Genomic DNA, 15,000 nt, shown 5'->3' with positions numbered 1-15,000 from the left:
ACTACTTTGATGATGTCTTCATTTCCTTTCTGGACAAGGACAGTATACCGTACATACATGTTCAATGGAGGGACAGAAAGCTCTCGGACTAAATCTAAAATATCTTAAACTGTGTTCTGAAGATGAACGGAGGTCTTACGGGCTTGGAACGACATGAGGGAGAGTCATTAATGACATCATTTTCATTTTGGGGTGAACTAACCCTTTAACTAAACAACAAAAGCTATTCATTTTCATCTAAAGTAGTCATACGCATTGACACTCACAGTAGTATGCACAATAAATGGTCTTACCAATGTCAAAGCAATAGACGCCTGGGAGACACTCTTTAGCGTCAGGATGTGAGGAGCCTCCAAACAAATAGAGTTTTCCTTTAACAACACTATGGGAAAATGGGAAAGCATGTTTTGATGATGTCACTTTTATCATCAAAATTAAGTGTGTATATATATATGCACCTCTTGATGGAAATAAATGTTGTGATGTTATTTCCATCAAGAGGCGCATATCTGAAGCTAAGTCCAGCACTCTGTAAAGTCTCCTCCAGCACATCCCAAAGAGACTCAATGAATTTAAGCTCTGGACTCAGAGGAGACGATTCATGTGTGAAAATGATTCTTCATGCTCCTCACAACCATTCTTTCACAGTTTGAGCCTGATGAATCTTCATTGTCATCCTGGAATATGGCTATGATGTGTCTTCCTACATGGCTGTTTAAGAAATGCAAAGCTACACACTCCATCATTGAGTGTTAGAAGAACTGCTGTCAAACATACAGTATAACTACTGCACACTCAGTGTCTCAATTCACTCACTCGTTTCCATTCACTCCTTCAAGTGAACTATATTAGTGAAGTAATGTGGGGAATAGTGAATGAGGGTATAGGGGAGGATTTCGAACACAGCCACAGTCGTTATTTGAAGTGCCAAGTTACTTTCAAAAGGTGATCTGCTCTATTTTGATCGCTACTGTAGACATCAGTGTTTATATCCGAACTATAAACTTTTATCCAAGCACTTCTGTGATCATTTGAATTATTGTAACAGAAATAATGACACTGAAAAGACTGAATATACATGACAACGGCTCTCTCTGGCTCAGCGGCATCTGAATGTTCACTGTTGTTGAACTAGTCAAAGGTTTAATAGACAGTTCGTGTGAGTGTTTCAATCAAGATCACAAACTTTTAGCGATTAATGGTGCAGCTCTAGTTATAATATTTCACAATATTACCGTTTTACTGTATTTTTGATCCAGTAAATGCAGCCGTGGACATCTTTCAAAAACAACAAAACTATAGTGTTTATATCATTACCATAGAGTGTGTCCTTCTCTTACTGTGGGAACATCACCTTTCTGGGGCATCAGCTCCCATGTTACGCCATTAGATGAAACTAAAACAGAAGAGAAAGTTAAAAGACTGAAACTGTCATTAACAAAACCATTCATGCTTTAATAGCAAAATATTTCACCAAAAGTAGACTACCTGTAATCATGTAAAAGTCATTGAGATATATTGGAGGATCATCCTAAGGACAGAAAAATAGTTCTTATTGTTGCAAACGCATCAATTTTTTAATGAACACTGAAATACGTGGAGTTTATTAGATTCACACACCTCTGTGATCGCGCTCGATGCTCCTCCAAACAAGAACGCAATATTCCCTGCTACAGTCATCGCATGGCCATATCTGTAAACAAGTGTAGCTAATGATTATGGTGTGAGTCTTACACTTAGCAATCTTCATTCAGTAGAGGCATCACAAATGACAGAGAAACATAATGTAAGCAGAACTTACTTACCTTGGGCTTGGTGGGACCCCTGCAATTTCTTTGTCAACCCAATGTCCACTTGCTAAAGCCATTTTAGCATTGGTTAAGTTATTTTCTGACACCTAATTGTGAAAACCAATAGGGAAAGTATCATGTGCAAAATGTTTTACTGTCCCATTGGGAAACATTGACACACAGGCAAACTCTCTCTAGCAGCTGGTAAGATGAGGATACCGGTTGCTTAGTGACACAAATAAACAAACTTTACCTTCTCGTCATGATAACTGATCTGGTGCCACAGATGCCCAAGGGAGCCATTTAACTTAATTGAGGCAAACCATGAACATGATTAAGCCTTACGACTGAATTGCTTCAGTCAAAAGTATTAATGTTACATATTAACTTAAATAGCTTATATTCCAGAGATAAAGCAAAAAACTGCAATATCACTCATGCAAGCTTATGGTCTTTATCACATTTTAAATAACTTTTACAAGTTTTATATTTTATTGTTTTTAATGCAATATTCAGCTAAGCTTTCTTTATTTTGCTTCCTGTTTTTCTTATTTAATGTACTTGTACTATTTCAGGTTAGTTTAAATTTAAAAATGCACATACAAAAACATTTCACTATGCACAATCTGAGTGTATAAGTAGGGCCAAATTACAAAATTAAATTGAATAAATGTTGACATATTTATATAAAATACATATTTAAAGTAATAAAAATAAATGTAAATAGTGGCCAGGTGGATGGATGGATGGAAATGACAGATGGACGGATGGATGGATGGAAATGACAGATGGACGGATGAAAGAAGGATAGATGAAGAGATAGATAGATAGATAGATAGATAGATAGATAGATAGATAGATAGATAGATAGATAGATAGATAGATAGATAGACAGACAGATGAACGGAAGGATGGACAGACAGCGAGATGGATGGATAGAACTATACAGTAGATAGAACGATATAGTACATAGAGAGATGATAGATAGACCGACCGACAGTGAGGTAGATGTAAGTATAGATGTATGCATAGATGTCTGTATGTATAGATAGATATATAGATGGATGTATAAATAAATAAATAGATAGATAGATGAGGCCATAGTACTCAGTAATGATAGTGAAGTGTCATCCTCCACTGTGAGCCTTGGTAACATACTCTGATAAGGTAATAAAGTGTGACGCAGCTCTGTCACTCGCCCAGTGAGAAACTGGTCCATCATCCTGAGTCCAGATCAGCGGAGAGCAGCATCCGCCAGTGCACAGGAACCCAGAGCATCACATGATGCTGGTCCAGGAACAGCTGCGCATGCGCTGTTTCACCCTCTCACCGCGCGGCGGCGCTGTTCTGCGCACTGCAGTCACGGCACACTAACACGGCAGAGACAGTGAGACAGCAGCATTTTATCGGTACAGTCTGGTTTCTGCTGGATGTAAATAACTGAATAGAAAGATTAAACTCATATTTTGGACGGCTGAACTCGCTGTTAAAGCTGGAAGGAGGTGGCGGACCACCGATATGCACTCAGCAGGATGGATTCTATGTTACTCACACGGGATGTGATGACATAATGAAGAAGAAGATGATGATGGAGAAAGGGGAGATAGACCAGAATCACACCAGCCAAGTTGTGCTGGTCAAGAGGATCATAATGAAGCATGATAGTCCGGTAAGAATAACATACAATCATACAATAAACATTAACATCAGTTTATCCGTACCGTTACATACGTGCGCGCGCACGGAGCGATGATAGCGGATCGGCTAGCTGACGAATCAAAATACTTTAATTCTTTAAAAGAATCGAATCGTCGTTTTATCGTTTTGTGTATCGCTAAATATCGTCTAGGGTCTTTACGTCATTTCTGTAAGTGTTTCAAAACGTGTCATGGGTAATATCGATCGTTTTCAGGAAGGTGAGGAGAGATGCTAACACTAACAGATTAGCCTATTGAAGCTCTGTGTTCGGCTATTACGTAACACGCGAACGCGCGCACAACACCTATCTATCTGACGCACGCGCGCAATCTGTTGTCATGGGGACGCCGAAATCTTCATTCATTTATTCATTAGTCTGTGATGTCATTTGCTCATCCTGTTGATCTTGAGTCCTTCAATAAGATTGTTTGTTACCTCTTAAGTATTGCATTCCCAATAAGATGAATGAAGTTCATTTTAAGATCTTATATAACATTTATCCTGTAAATGATACTGTGGCAAAATATATGGATGTTGACAGTTCTTGCTCATTTTGTGGGAATAAGGATGAAACACTGAGTCATACATTTTTTTCAATGTGTGTTTTTTTATATATAAATATATAGGGAAACACCTTGATTCTTCCAGATCCTTTCACTTAAAAAAATATAATCTGTTAGTATAAAGGTACAACTAATACTCCAATGACTTTCATTAATTAAGTTAATTCTCTAACTCGCAGCCTGCTTTTTCACATTTTTTAAATCTCTTAGGTTGATTAAAAACGAGAAAAGTGACAGTTTCTTGAAATATTATGATAATTTTTTTGGTAATACCACTGATGCATAATTGTCCCATCTGTATGTGTTTATAATGTTATATTTTTTTGTGAAACTTTACATGTAATTACATTTCTGTAGAGGTCGGACCTGTTCTGTCTTTTCTTTCTGTTTATTATTTGATGCATTATAATAATAAAAAAGTCTGTTCAGAGCGTCCAGCCTGAAAAAATAAGTCCTTCAATAAGACATTTAGTATATTTATTAATTAATAAGACAAATATTTGTTTGCTGGTTTGCTAATTTGTTAAATGCTTAAATGGCAAAAAGCGCCCCAATTTACTTGAATAAAAAAAAAAACACCTGTATATATATATATATATGTGTGTGTGTGTGTGTACATACACGCATATATATATATATATATATATATATATACACACACACACACACACAAATGTGCATATATATGTGTGTGTGTGTATATATATATATATATATATATATATATATATACTTGCACATGCGTATATGTGTGTATCTGTATATATATTTAATAATAGTTGAATTCATTTAAAATGTATATAACTTCTGTCCCAAACTCTCTACTGCATCATGTTTGGATGGGAAACAAGTTTCCTGTTTTCACCCACATAACATCTGTGTGTTTCCTTCTTTATGAACAAATGGGATTAAATTGCATTATTAACTCACTAAGAGTAATCCATAAGAGTAAGACGATACCGGCAAGTGCATATTAAGCAATTCTTCCAGACTGTGAACTTCTGTCAGAAGTGGCTTGAGAGTTTGGCACAGCTGAATTTCTTTTCCCTTTTGTGCAGTGAAGTTTTTTGTGTGTCCCAGAGGAATAGCAATGAGATCAGTCCCATTGAAAGCTGAGGAGTTTGGAAATGTGCCACGTTGAAGATTATAATCAGCATTATTAATAATGAGCTGTTTATATTTGTGATGTTCCAGGTCCAGCAGGGCATCGGGAAGCCGAGCGTGTATCATGCTGTTGTGGTCATCTTTCTGGAGTTTTTCGCCTGGGGTCTCCTGACAACGCCAATGCTCACTGTGAGTTATTATAGCGATTCTCATTTATATTTGAAGTTCATGTTTATCAGGACGAATGCTTCAAATATGGGTGCACTAAGTTGTTTTGCCAAAATTCACACCAGCTGGTGTCAGTTTAAAGTAGAGCCGTTTAAAAGATCACAAACCTGATTCAAACACCCACGTGATCTTATTCGTAAATGACAACGATTCGCCTGTGTCTTATTAAACCTTTGACAAAATCACACTGGAGCATTCAAATCTGTGAGAGAGCAGTTAACATGTTTAGGTATCAAACATTTTAATAATCAATGAAAAAGAAGTTTATACCTGTGTGATATTCTGTGTTGGGTGTAACTCATTACAAGTAACTCGAGTTACGAAATCAGAATACTTTTTCAAGTAATAAGTAAAGTAACTCATTACTTTTTCAATTTACAACAACATATCTAAGTTAATTTTTCAAATAAGTAATGCAAGTTACTTTGTTTTCCCATTAATTGACTGACAGCTCTCTTGTCCTCATGTTGAGACAAATCGAAGTGCAGAGGCATTGTGTGTGTGTGTGTGTGTGAACATGATGGTTATTGTAATTCTAGACTAAATGTGACATTTATTCATCTCACTTGCACAAAAAAGATTCAATATTCCTCAAAATGAATAAAATCAGTGAAATGCTGAATCAGAACACTATGCAAACCTCCAATAACTAAATATGTTAAATAAAACATACATTTTTATGCATTTAATCTAACTTTGACCATTGTACTTGCTTCTGACCTTCGATGATTCAGTTAAACCATAAGCTAAATGACTATGGATTTATTTATTTTTATTGGTAAAGTAAGTGTTAAACTTTTTTCTCCTGCATATTCTTCCATTATCCAGAGCAGCAACTGAAAGGTTTGTTTGAGCGGCGCCCTCTACTGGACACTACTGTACTAGTATAATCTGTAATTCTGTAATAATCAATTAAAAAGGAGTTTATACCTGTGTGATATTACGCTAAAGCCACATTGGACCAGCGGTTTGGAAAATGGATGGATAGATGATTCAGCCGCAGCGCATCGCCATTCATTTGGCACGACTCACACAGTGCATTGTGGGTATTCTCTATCCGTTGAGTGTACATCAGTTGTATACTCGTTATTGCGGTGCATTGTGGCATTGAATGAGTGCACTTGATATTGATAGCATCCACTATAGTTTTGGACACTACTACAAATGGCTGTCCCTTCAAATAGTGCCCGATTTCCTAATTGAGTCATTGAATCATTCATTCAAGAGATTTGTTCAAAAACACTGATTCATCCAATAGTGAAACAAGTGAAGTGTATTTATGAGTGAGTCATTGAATCGTTTATTCAAACCAGATAATTAGAAAGAAACAACCATGAAGCACACATATCCAAGCACAACTCAAACAATAAAGAAAATTAAAGAGAATAAATCCAATGCTGAAAGTTTGCCAAAGCTAAAAAAAAAATTCGACGAAAAGTCAAAATGGATGGTGTGATGAGGCGGAAGACCTGCAGCCAGATCTCACCCCGAACAAGCTGCACCCGCATCATCACTGCCTGAACACAGATATAGGGCTGGGAATCAAATTCCAATCCTGGAATCGGATACTTAAGGTCAGGAATCGGATACTTGTTATTAAATAAAGCGTGACGCAGCTCTTGTTATCACCTCTCATATAATGCATTCAAAATATGAATATTAAATAACACTGGTTAACAGAACCCTTATGGAGCTGAAATCATTCCCATCTCTAGTCTCTGGTGTGTTGGGAAGGCAAGTTGTTGGGAGTTTTTTTGTGACTGTTGCGGGCAAAAATCCTTCATTATGCGGCCCGTTTTCTTAAAAAATGCGATGGAATATGCGGGATATTTATGCAATTTTATGCGACGAAACTGCGGGAACTTGCAAAAACTGCGGTTTGATGAAAAAGAGAAAAAAAAGTGATTCCCCCAACACTGTAAGGACGTAACACTAGGCTACTACCTTAATGTAAAGAGTCATTTCTTACTACTTCCTATGATAAGCAAGCACAACTACATCACACAAAGTGCTGGAATATTTAATTTTTCATCTTGTTTTATTTCAGACCTTAATAAAAACATCAAACTTACAAAACATTGATGAGTCAAACAAGTTCTGTAGCTTTACAAAAGGAATATGCTACAACCTCTGTAAAAATGAATAAATAAAATATTTAAAAATAAAGTGTGCTCCTGTTTTACAGCTTTTCGATGATGTTCACGTCGCGTAATTACGTCACTTAATAACGTTCCCATGGCAACAGGGGGAAACGGCTGCTCTCGTGTGAAGCAAATTTTTTTGCAACGAAAATGCGAGGATTATGAAATCATGCAAGCCCCGCATATTTTGCACGGAAATCGACAATTTATGTGGCGAAAGTGCGGCGTATTTGAAAAAAATACTGCCCCCGCATAAATATGCGGACTTTGGCTGATTAATATGCACTAAATCATGCGATCGCATAATCATGTTTTTCTGGAGGGACTGGCAAATAAGAGTCAGGAAAACAGACACATGAAACGACTTGGTGCACCTTTCATTTTGAGAAATTAATTGAATGATGTTTTATCTGGGTATTGAAATGATTCTCACAGATTCTTCACAAATGTGCATTTTTCATCTCTAGGTTTTGCACGAAACATTCCCCAAACACACCTTTTTAATAAACGGCCTCATTCAGGGAGTGAAGGTAAGCGTTGTCTGTAATATATTTCACTCCTAAGTTCATCTGTGGTGGTTCCTGTCCAGATCATTTGTTCTCATTTGGTTCATCAGGGTCTGCTGTCGTTTATGAGTGCCCCGCTGATTGGTGCTCTATCAGACGTGTGGGGCAGGAGATCGTTTCTATTGGTTACCGTGTTCTTCACGTGTGCGCCCATCCCGCTCATGAGACTCAGTCCATGGTAAGACCCGTCCCGCCGTGACCTCGAGTGGTAGAGTTAGCCCAGTCATATCAGGGAATATTGTGATAATGAACATGAATACAATAAGTCATGGAAAAGCATGGAATCTTCATGTCAGTAAGTCAGGGAAATTTTTGTTTTTAATCTATCTATCTATCTATCTATCTATCTATCTCTGTATCTATCTATCTCTGTATCTATCTATCTATCTATCTATCTATCTATCTATCTATCTATCTATCTATCTATCTATCTATCTATCTATCTATCTATCTATCTATCTATCTCTCTATCTATCTATCTATCTATCTATCTATCTATCTATCTATCTATCTATCTATCTATCTATCTATCTATCTATCTATCTATCTCTGTATCTCTGTATCTATCTATCTATCTATCTATCTATCTATCTATCTATCTATCTATCTATCTATCTCTGTATCTCTGTATCTATCTCATCTATCTATCTATCTACCTATCTATCTATCTATCTATCTATCTATCTATCTATCTATCTATCTATCTATCTATCTATCTATCTATCTATCTATCTATCTATCTATCTATCTCATCTATCTATCTATCTATCTCTGTATCTCTGTATCTATCTATCTATCTATCTATCTATCTATCTATCTATCTATCTATCTATCTATCTATCTATCTATCTATCTATCTATATATATATATATCTCATCTATATATCTATCTATCTCTGTATCTCTGTATCTATCTATCTATCTATCTATCTATCTATCTATCTATCTATCTATCTATCTATCTATCTATCTATCTATCTATCTATCTATCTATCTATCTATCTATCTATCTATCTATCTATCTATCTCATCTATATATCTATCTATCTCTGTATCTATCTATCTATCTCTGTATCTATCTATCTATCTATCTATCTATCTATCTATCTATCTATCTATCTATCTATCTATCTATCTATCTATCTATCTATCTATCTATCTATCTATCTATCTCTGTATCTATCTATCTATCTATCTATCTATCTATCTATCTATCTATCTATCTATCTATCTATCTATCTATCTATCTATCTATCTCTGTATCTATCTATCTATCTATCTATCTATCTATCTATCTATCTATCTATCTATCTATCTATCTATCTATCTATCTATCTATCTATCTATCTCTGTATCTATCTATCTCTGTATCTCTGTATCTATCTCATCTATCTATCTATCTATCTATCTATCTATCTATCTATCTATCTATCTATCTATCTATCTATCTATCTATCTATCTATCTATCTATCTATCTATCTATCTATCTCTGTATCTCTGTATCTATCTCATCTATCTATCTATCTATCTATCTATCTATCTATCTATCTATCTATCTATCTATCTATCTATCTATCTATCTATCTATCTATCTATCTATCTCTGTATCTATCTTATCTATCTATCTATCTATCTATCTATCTATCTATCTATCTATCTATCTATCTATCTATCTATCTATCTATCTATCTATCTATCTATCTATCTATCTATCTATCTATCTATGTATCTATCTCATCTATCTATCTATCTCTGTATCTCTGTATCTATCTATCTATCTATCTATCTATCTATCTATCTATCTATCTATCTATCTATCTATCTATCTATCTCTGTATCTCTGTATCTATCTATCTATCTATCTATCTATCTATTAGGGGTGGGAATCTCTAGGCACCTCACGATTCGATTCGATTACGATTCAGAGGGCTGCGATTCGATGCTAAATCGATTATCAGAATCTTTTTTTTGTGTGTGTGTGACTATAAATACTTTGCTTTAAAAGTACAAAGTAATGACCCATAAAGAATTAACGTACAATATATTTTATTAACATTGCAAAGAACCAACAGGAAAATACATGTGTGTCTGAACTAGCAGCAGCATATTTGTAGTAAATTAATAATATAACAACGACCGGTAACGTTACAGCCGAGTGTTTTTCCTCCTCTGGCTGGAAACGTGTCATATGGCTTCTCATATGTGACTTGTTTCCGAAATATTTTAGTTTTACTCTACAAAGCTTACAACTAGTGTGGCTCTTGTCCAGCTCCTTTCCCCCTTCAACTTCAGAAGCCAAAATATTTCCACACGTCAGCTTTTAACGAGGAGGGTGTTTGGATTTGGCGCTCAGCCATCGCGTCCGAGTCTGTTATGTGCACGCCACAGACGGTCCGGCCACTGCACTTCCGCGCTTCAGAGTTCCGTCTTTCGCGTTCCGTCAATATTACGTTATTATAAATATATCTCTAAATTTTTTTTTTTTTTTTTGAAAATCGATTTTTGACAATTGTGAATCGATTCAGAATCGTCCACATCCGCATCGCGATGCATCTAAGAATCGATTTTTTCCCCCACCCCTACTATCTATCTATCTATCTATCTATCTATCTATCTATCTATCTATCTATCTATCTATCTATCTATCTATCTATCTATCTATCTATCTATCTATCTATCTATCTATCTATCTATCTATCTATCTATCTATCTATCTATCTATCTCTGTATCTATCTATCTATCTATCTATCTATCTATCTATCTATCTATCTATCTATCTCTCTATCTATCTATCTATCTATCTATCTATCTATCTATCTATCTATCTATCTATCTATCTATCTATCTATCTATCTCTGTATCTATCTATCTATCTATCTATCTATCTATCTATCTATCTATCTATCTATCTATCTATCTATCTATCTATCTATCTATCTCTGTATCTATCTATCTATCTATCTATCTATCTATCTATCTATCTATATCTATCTATCTATCTATCTATCTATCTATCTATCTATCTATCTATCTATCTATCTATCTATATCTATCTATCTATCTATCTATCTATCTATCTATCTATCTATCTATCTATCTATCTATCTATCTATCTATCTATCTATCTATCTATCTATCTATCTATGTATCTATCTCATCTATCTATCTATCTATCTATCTATCTATCTATCTATCTATCTATCTATCTATCTATCTATCTATCTATCTATCTCTGTATCTATCTCATCTATCTCATCTATCTATCTATCTCTGTATCTCTGTATCTATCTATCTATATATCTATCTATCTATCTATCTATCTATCTATCTATCTATCTATCTATCTATCTATCTATCTATCTATCTATCTATCTCTGTATCTATCTTTCTATCTATCTATCTATCTATCTATCTATCTATCTATCTATCTATCTATCTATCTATCTATCTATCTATCTATCTACCTCTGTATCTATCTATCTATCTATCTATCTATCTATCTATCTATCTATCTATCTATCTATCTATCTATCTATCTATCTATCTATCTATCTATCTATCTATCTATCTATCTATGTATCTATCTACCTCTGTATCTATCTATCTATCTATCTATCTATCTATCTATCTATCTATCTATCTATCTATCTATCTATCTATCTATCTATCTATATTTATCTCTGTATCTATCTCTGTATCTATCTCTGTATCTATCTCATCTCTGTATCTATCTCATCCATCCATCTATCTATCTATCTATCTATCGGGTGGTAAAGAGAGTGTGTGATGGCGCCAGGATGCGTGGCCAGCCGTCTGCCTCGTCTCCTTTTTTTAATGTTAATAACAGTTTTGCTTTGTGGTTTCTGCCAAGTAACCCCTGCTTTATTCGTGTATGATCGCCAAGCACTGTTTAATATCAGATCAGTTTGCTCATCACTGTTAAATCACGATTTTGAAGACAAAAACCACAACTCCCCTCCTCACCTGGCACTCGTGCCTACCTACCTGTGGCGCACACCAGTGAAAGTGAAGAGGAAACGGCCTCGAAGACGCGGAAAGCGAGGTGGAGTACTGGTGAGAATTCGATCACAGTGGAGGTCTGATAATTGGATTAACTCTCATGCCCGAGAAAATGGATACTCGGTGCTTCACAGAGTACCGGGTCTGCGGTGGATTCAGCTCCTAAACCCCAGCATACTGGACGCCGCGCCACGTCACCTGCCGCTGGAGGCACCGTTGCTCAGGCGCCGCAGGCGCAGCCGCGGTGTGGACCAAGGATGCCTCCGGGAGTTGAAACGCTGCTCTGCACCGGGCCATCAGGAGCAGACTCTCAACTTTGGCCTCCTCAATGCTAGATCCCTCACCAACAAGACGTTCATTCTCAACGACTTCTTTACAACACGCCAGTTGGATATATTTCTTCTGTGTGAAACTTGGCTGCACGTCGGTGAGTGCACTCCGTTCTCCGAGCTTACACCCCCAGATTGTTCGTTCTTAAACTCCCCACGTAGCACTGGCAGAGGTGGAGGGCTGGCATCAGTTTTCAAGTCAAGTTTTAATTGTAGACAAGTACAAACAAACTCATTTTCAAGCTTCGAATTACAGACATTTGTTTTAAATGCCGACGTTCCAGTTCTGTGTGCCTTAGTCTATCGCCCCCCAAAATTTAATAAGACTTTCATTGAGGACTTTACAGAATTTGCTACAGAACTAACTCTTAGCTATGACCATTTTTTAATAGCCGGGGATATGAATGTCCATGTGTGCTGTAAGTCGAATCAGTTGGCCAAGGATTTTCTAGATGTGGCTGACTCTTTTAATCTTACTCAATGGGTGGTTGGGGCCTCTCACGAGAAGGGACATACATTGGATATTGTGTTGTCCTTTGGATTAAGTATAAACATACAGGAAGTCTGCAATTCTGGGATTTCGGATCACTTTGCAGTACTGTTTTCTGTCACATTGCCTGGATCCTTGGATAAACCGTGTGCCCCAGCGCGCCAGGTGCGCACGATAAACAGCCAGACTGCCTCGCGCTTTTTATGTGCTTTTGATGGCTCACTGTTTCACATGAGTAACATAGATGATGTAAATGTTGATCAATGGCTCTGTGTTTTTAACTCGATGTGCTCGGACTTGCTGGATGAAATAGCTCCACTGGGAAGTAAAAAGTCTAAACCAGCATCGGAGCCATGGTTGAATGAAGTCACGCGCGCATATAGACGTGCATGTAGACGCGCAGAGAGGAAATGGAAAAAGGACCGTTTGCAAGTTTCCTATGAAATATTAAGAAACAGTCTGGCGGAATACCAGAAAGCTGTTAAAGCTGCAAAAACTCAGTTTTTATCCAATCTTGTTTCCAGTAATAGCCATAAGCCACAGCTCCTTTTTAAAATGTTAAACTCTCTTTTAAACCCTTGTGATTGTGCTGACGTTGAATCTTCAACTGAATTATGTGACAAATTTCTGTTGTTTTTCCATGAAAAGGTGTGTGCGGTTAGGTCCTCTCTCACTCCCTTTGTGTCTGAGCCTCAGATACTCTTTACAAGTGCGGCTGTGTTTGATCACTTTGAGACGGTGTCTCTGTCTTTTTTAAATAAAGTTGTTCAACAGCTGAGGCCTTCACACTGTCCACTTGACACTATCCCGTCTCGCCTTTTTAAAGAAGTATTTCTGACACTTGGTCCTTTTATTTTGGACTTTATTAATTCTTCACTGCAGTCCGGCTGTTTCCCGGCTGCTTTCAAACATGCTGTGGTCCAGCCCCTGTTGAAAAAACCAAACCTTGATTCCACAGTGTTATCTAATTTTAGACCTATTTCTAAACTCCCATTTCTGTCTAAGATAGTGGAGAAAGTTGTATATGACCAACTACAGTCCCACCTTGATGAAAATGGAATCACTGAATTATTCCAATCTGGCTTTAAACCCCGGCATAGCACAGAAACAGCCCTCTTAAAAGTTTTAAATGATTTGTTTTTAGCCGCTGATGTAGGCAAATCTACTGTTCTGGTGCTTTTAGATTTAAGAGCCGCATTTGACACTGTAGACCATGCCACACTCTTATCTCGCCTAGAGCATTACGCGGGCATTAAGGGTACTGCCCTTCAGTGGTTTAAATCGTTTTTATCTAACAGAAGTTTCTCAGTTCAGCTAGGTGACCACTCTTCTTCACCAATGTCACTAGATTTTGGCCTGCCGCAGGGAGCAATTTTAAGCCCTGCTTTATTTTCACTGTATATGCTTCCGCTTGGGGCCATTTTTAAGAAACACAATGTGAGTTTTCACTGCTTTGCAGATGATATTCAAGCCTACCTCCCACTGAGCATTAATGACTTCACTGCAATTAAAACTTTACAAGACTGTCTTAAGGAGGTGGTATCATGGTTGGACTCAAATTTTTTAAGTATTAACAAAAACAAAACTGAAATTGTAGTCTTTGGGAAAACAGACTGTCTGCAGGGCTGGGACAGTGCCATCGGCCCATTAGTTTCATTCTCTCGCCCAAGCACAAAAAATTTAGGAGTGATTCTTGACTGTGGTTTTAAATTCGACAAACAGGTCAGTGCAGTGGTAAAAAGCAGCTTTTATCATTTAAGACTACTCAGTAAAATCAAGCCCTATCTCCCCAAGAAAGACCTAGAGAGAGCAGTCCATGCTTTCGTGACATCGCGGCTGGACTACTGTAATTCGCTGTACTGCGGACTCGAACGGCGCTCTCTCCGCCGCCTCCAAGGGGTACAGAATGCGGCTGCTCGGTTTCTGACAGGGAAAAGAAAAAGGGACCAAATTACCCCTGTGCTGGCCTCACTACACTGGCTCCCTGTATCTTTTAGAGTGCAGTTTAAAATTTTACTAATAGTTTTTAAATGTTTAACTAATACTGCGCCACTTTATCTTTCGGATAT

At 36.9% G+C, this 15,000-nt stretch overlaps 2 protein-coding genes across 2 annotated transcripts in view; one reads left to right on the top strand and one right to left on the bottom strand.

Annotated features, from left to right (window-relative positions):
• Positions 1-2,177, bottom strand: part of zmp:0000001301 (uncharacterized) — an 18,015-nt gene extending 15,838 nt beyond the window's left edge. The window contains exons 1-5 of the mRNA XM_056261577.1: positions 1,806-2,177; positions 1,621-1,693; positions 1,489-1,531; positions 1,318-1,396; positions 294-382 (exon numbers count right to left, since the gene is read on the bottom strand). Coding sequence (XP_056117552.1) covers positions 294-382; positions 1,318-1,396; positions 1,489-1,531; positions 1,621-1,693; positions 1,806-1,867 — 346 coding nt within the window. The 5' untranslated portion in view covers positions 1,868-2,177. The remainder of the gene's footprint in view (positions 1-293; positions 383-1,317; positions 1,397-1,488; positions 1,532-1,620; positions 1,694-1,805) is intronic.
• Positions 2,178-3,145: 968 nt separating this feature from the next.
• Positions 3,146-15,000, top strand: part of mfsd14ba (major facilitator superfamily domain containing 14Ba) — a 29,585-nt gene continuing 17,730 nt past the window's right edge. The window contains exons 1-4 of the mRNA XM_056261578.1: positions 3,146-3,459; positions 5,246-5,344; positions 7,992-8,054; positions 8,141-8,268. Of these exons, the coding sequence (XP_056117553.1) occupies positions 3,361-3,459; positions 5,246-5,344; positions 7,992-8,054; positions 8,141-8,268 (389 nt within the window). The 5' untranslated portion in view covers positions 3,146-3,360. The remainder of the gene's footprint in view (positions 3,460-5,245; positions 5,345-7,991; positions 8,055-8,140; positions 8,269-15,000) is intronic.

Source organism: Rhinichthys klamathensis, unplaced genomic scaffold (genome assembly GCF_029890125.1).
Source record: "Rhinichthys klamathensis goyatoka isolate OS25496 unplaced genomic scaffold, OSU_Roscu_1.1 h1tg000183l_1, whole genome shotgun sequence".
Lineage (NCBI taxonomy): Eukaryota > Metazoa > Chordata > Actinopteri > Cypriniformes > Leuciscidae > Rhinichthys > Rhinichthys klamathensis.
This window is presented reverse-complemented; position numbering and strand designations above follow the sequence as displayed.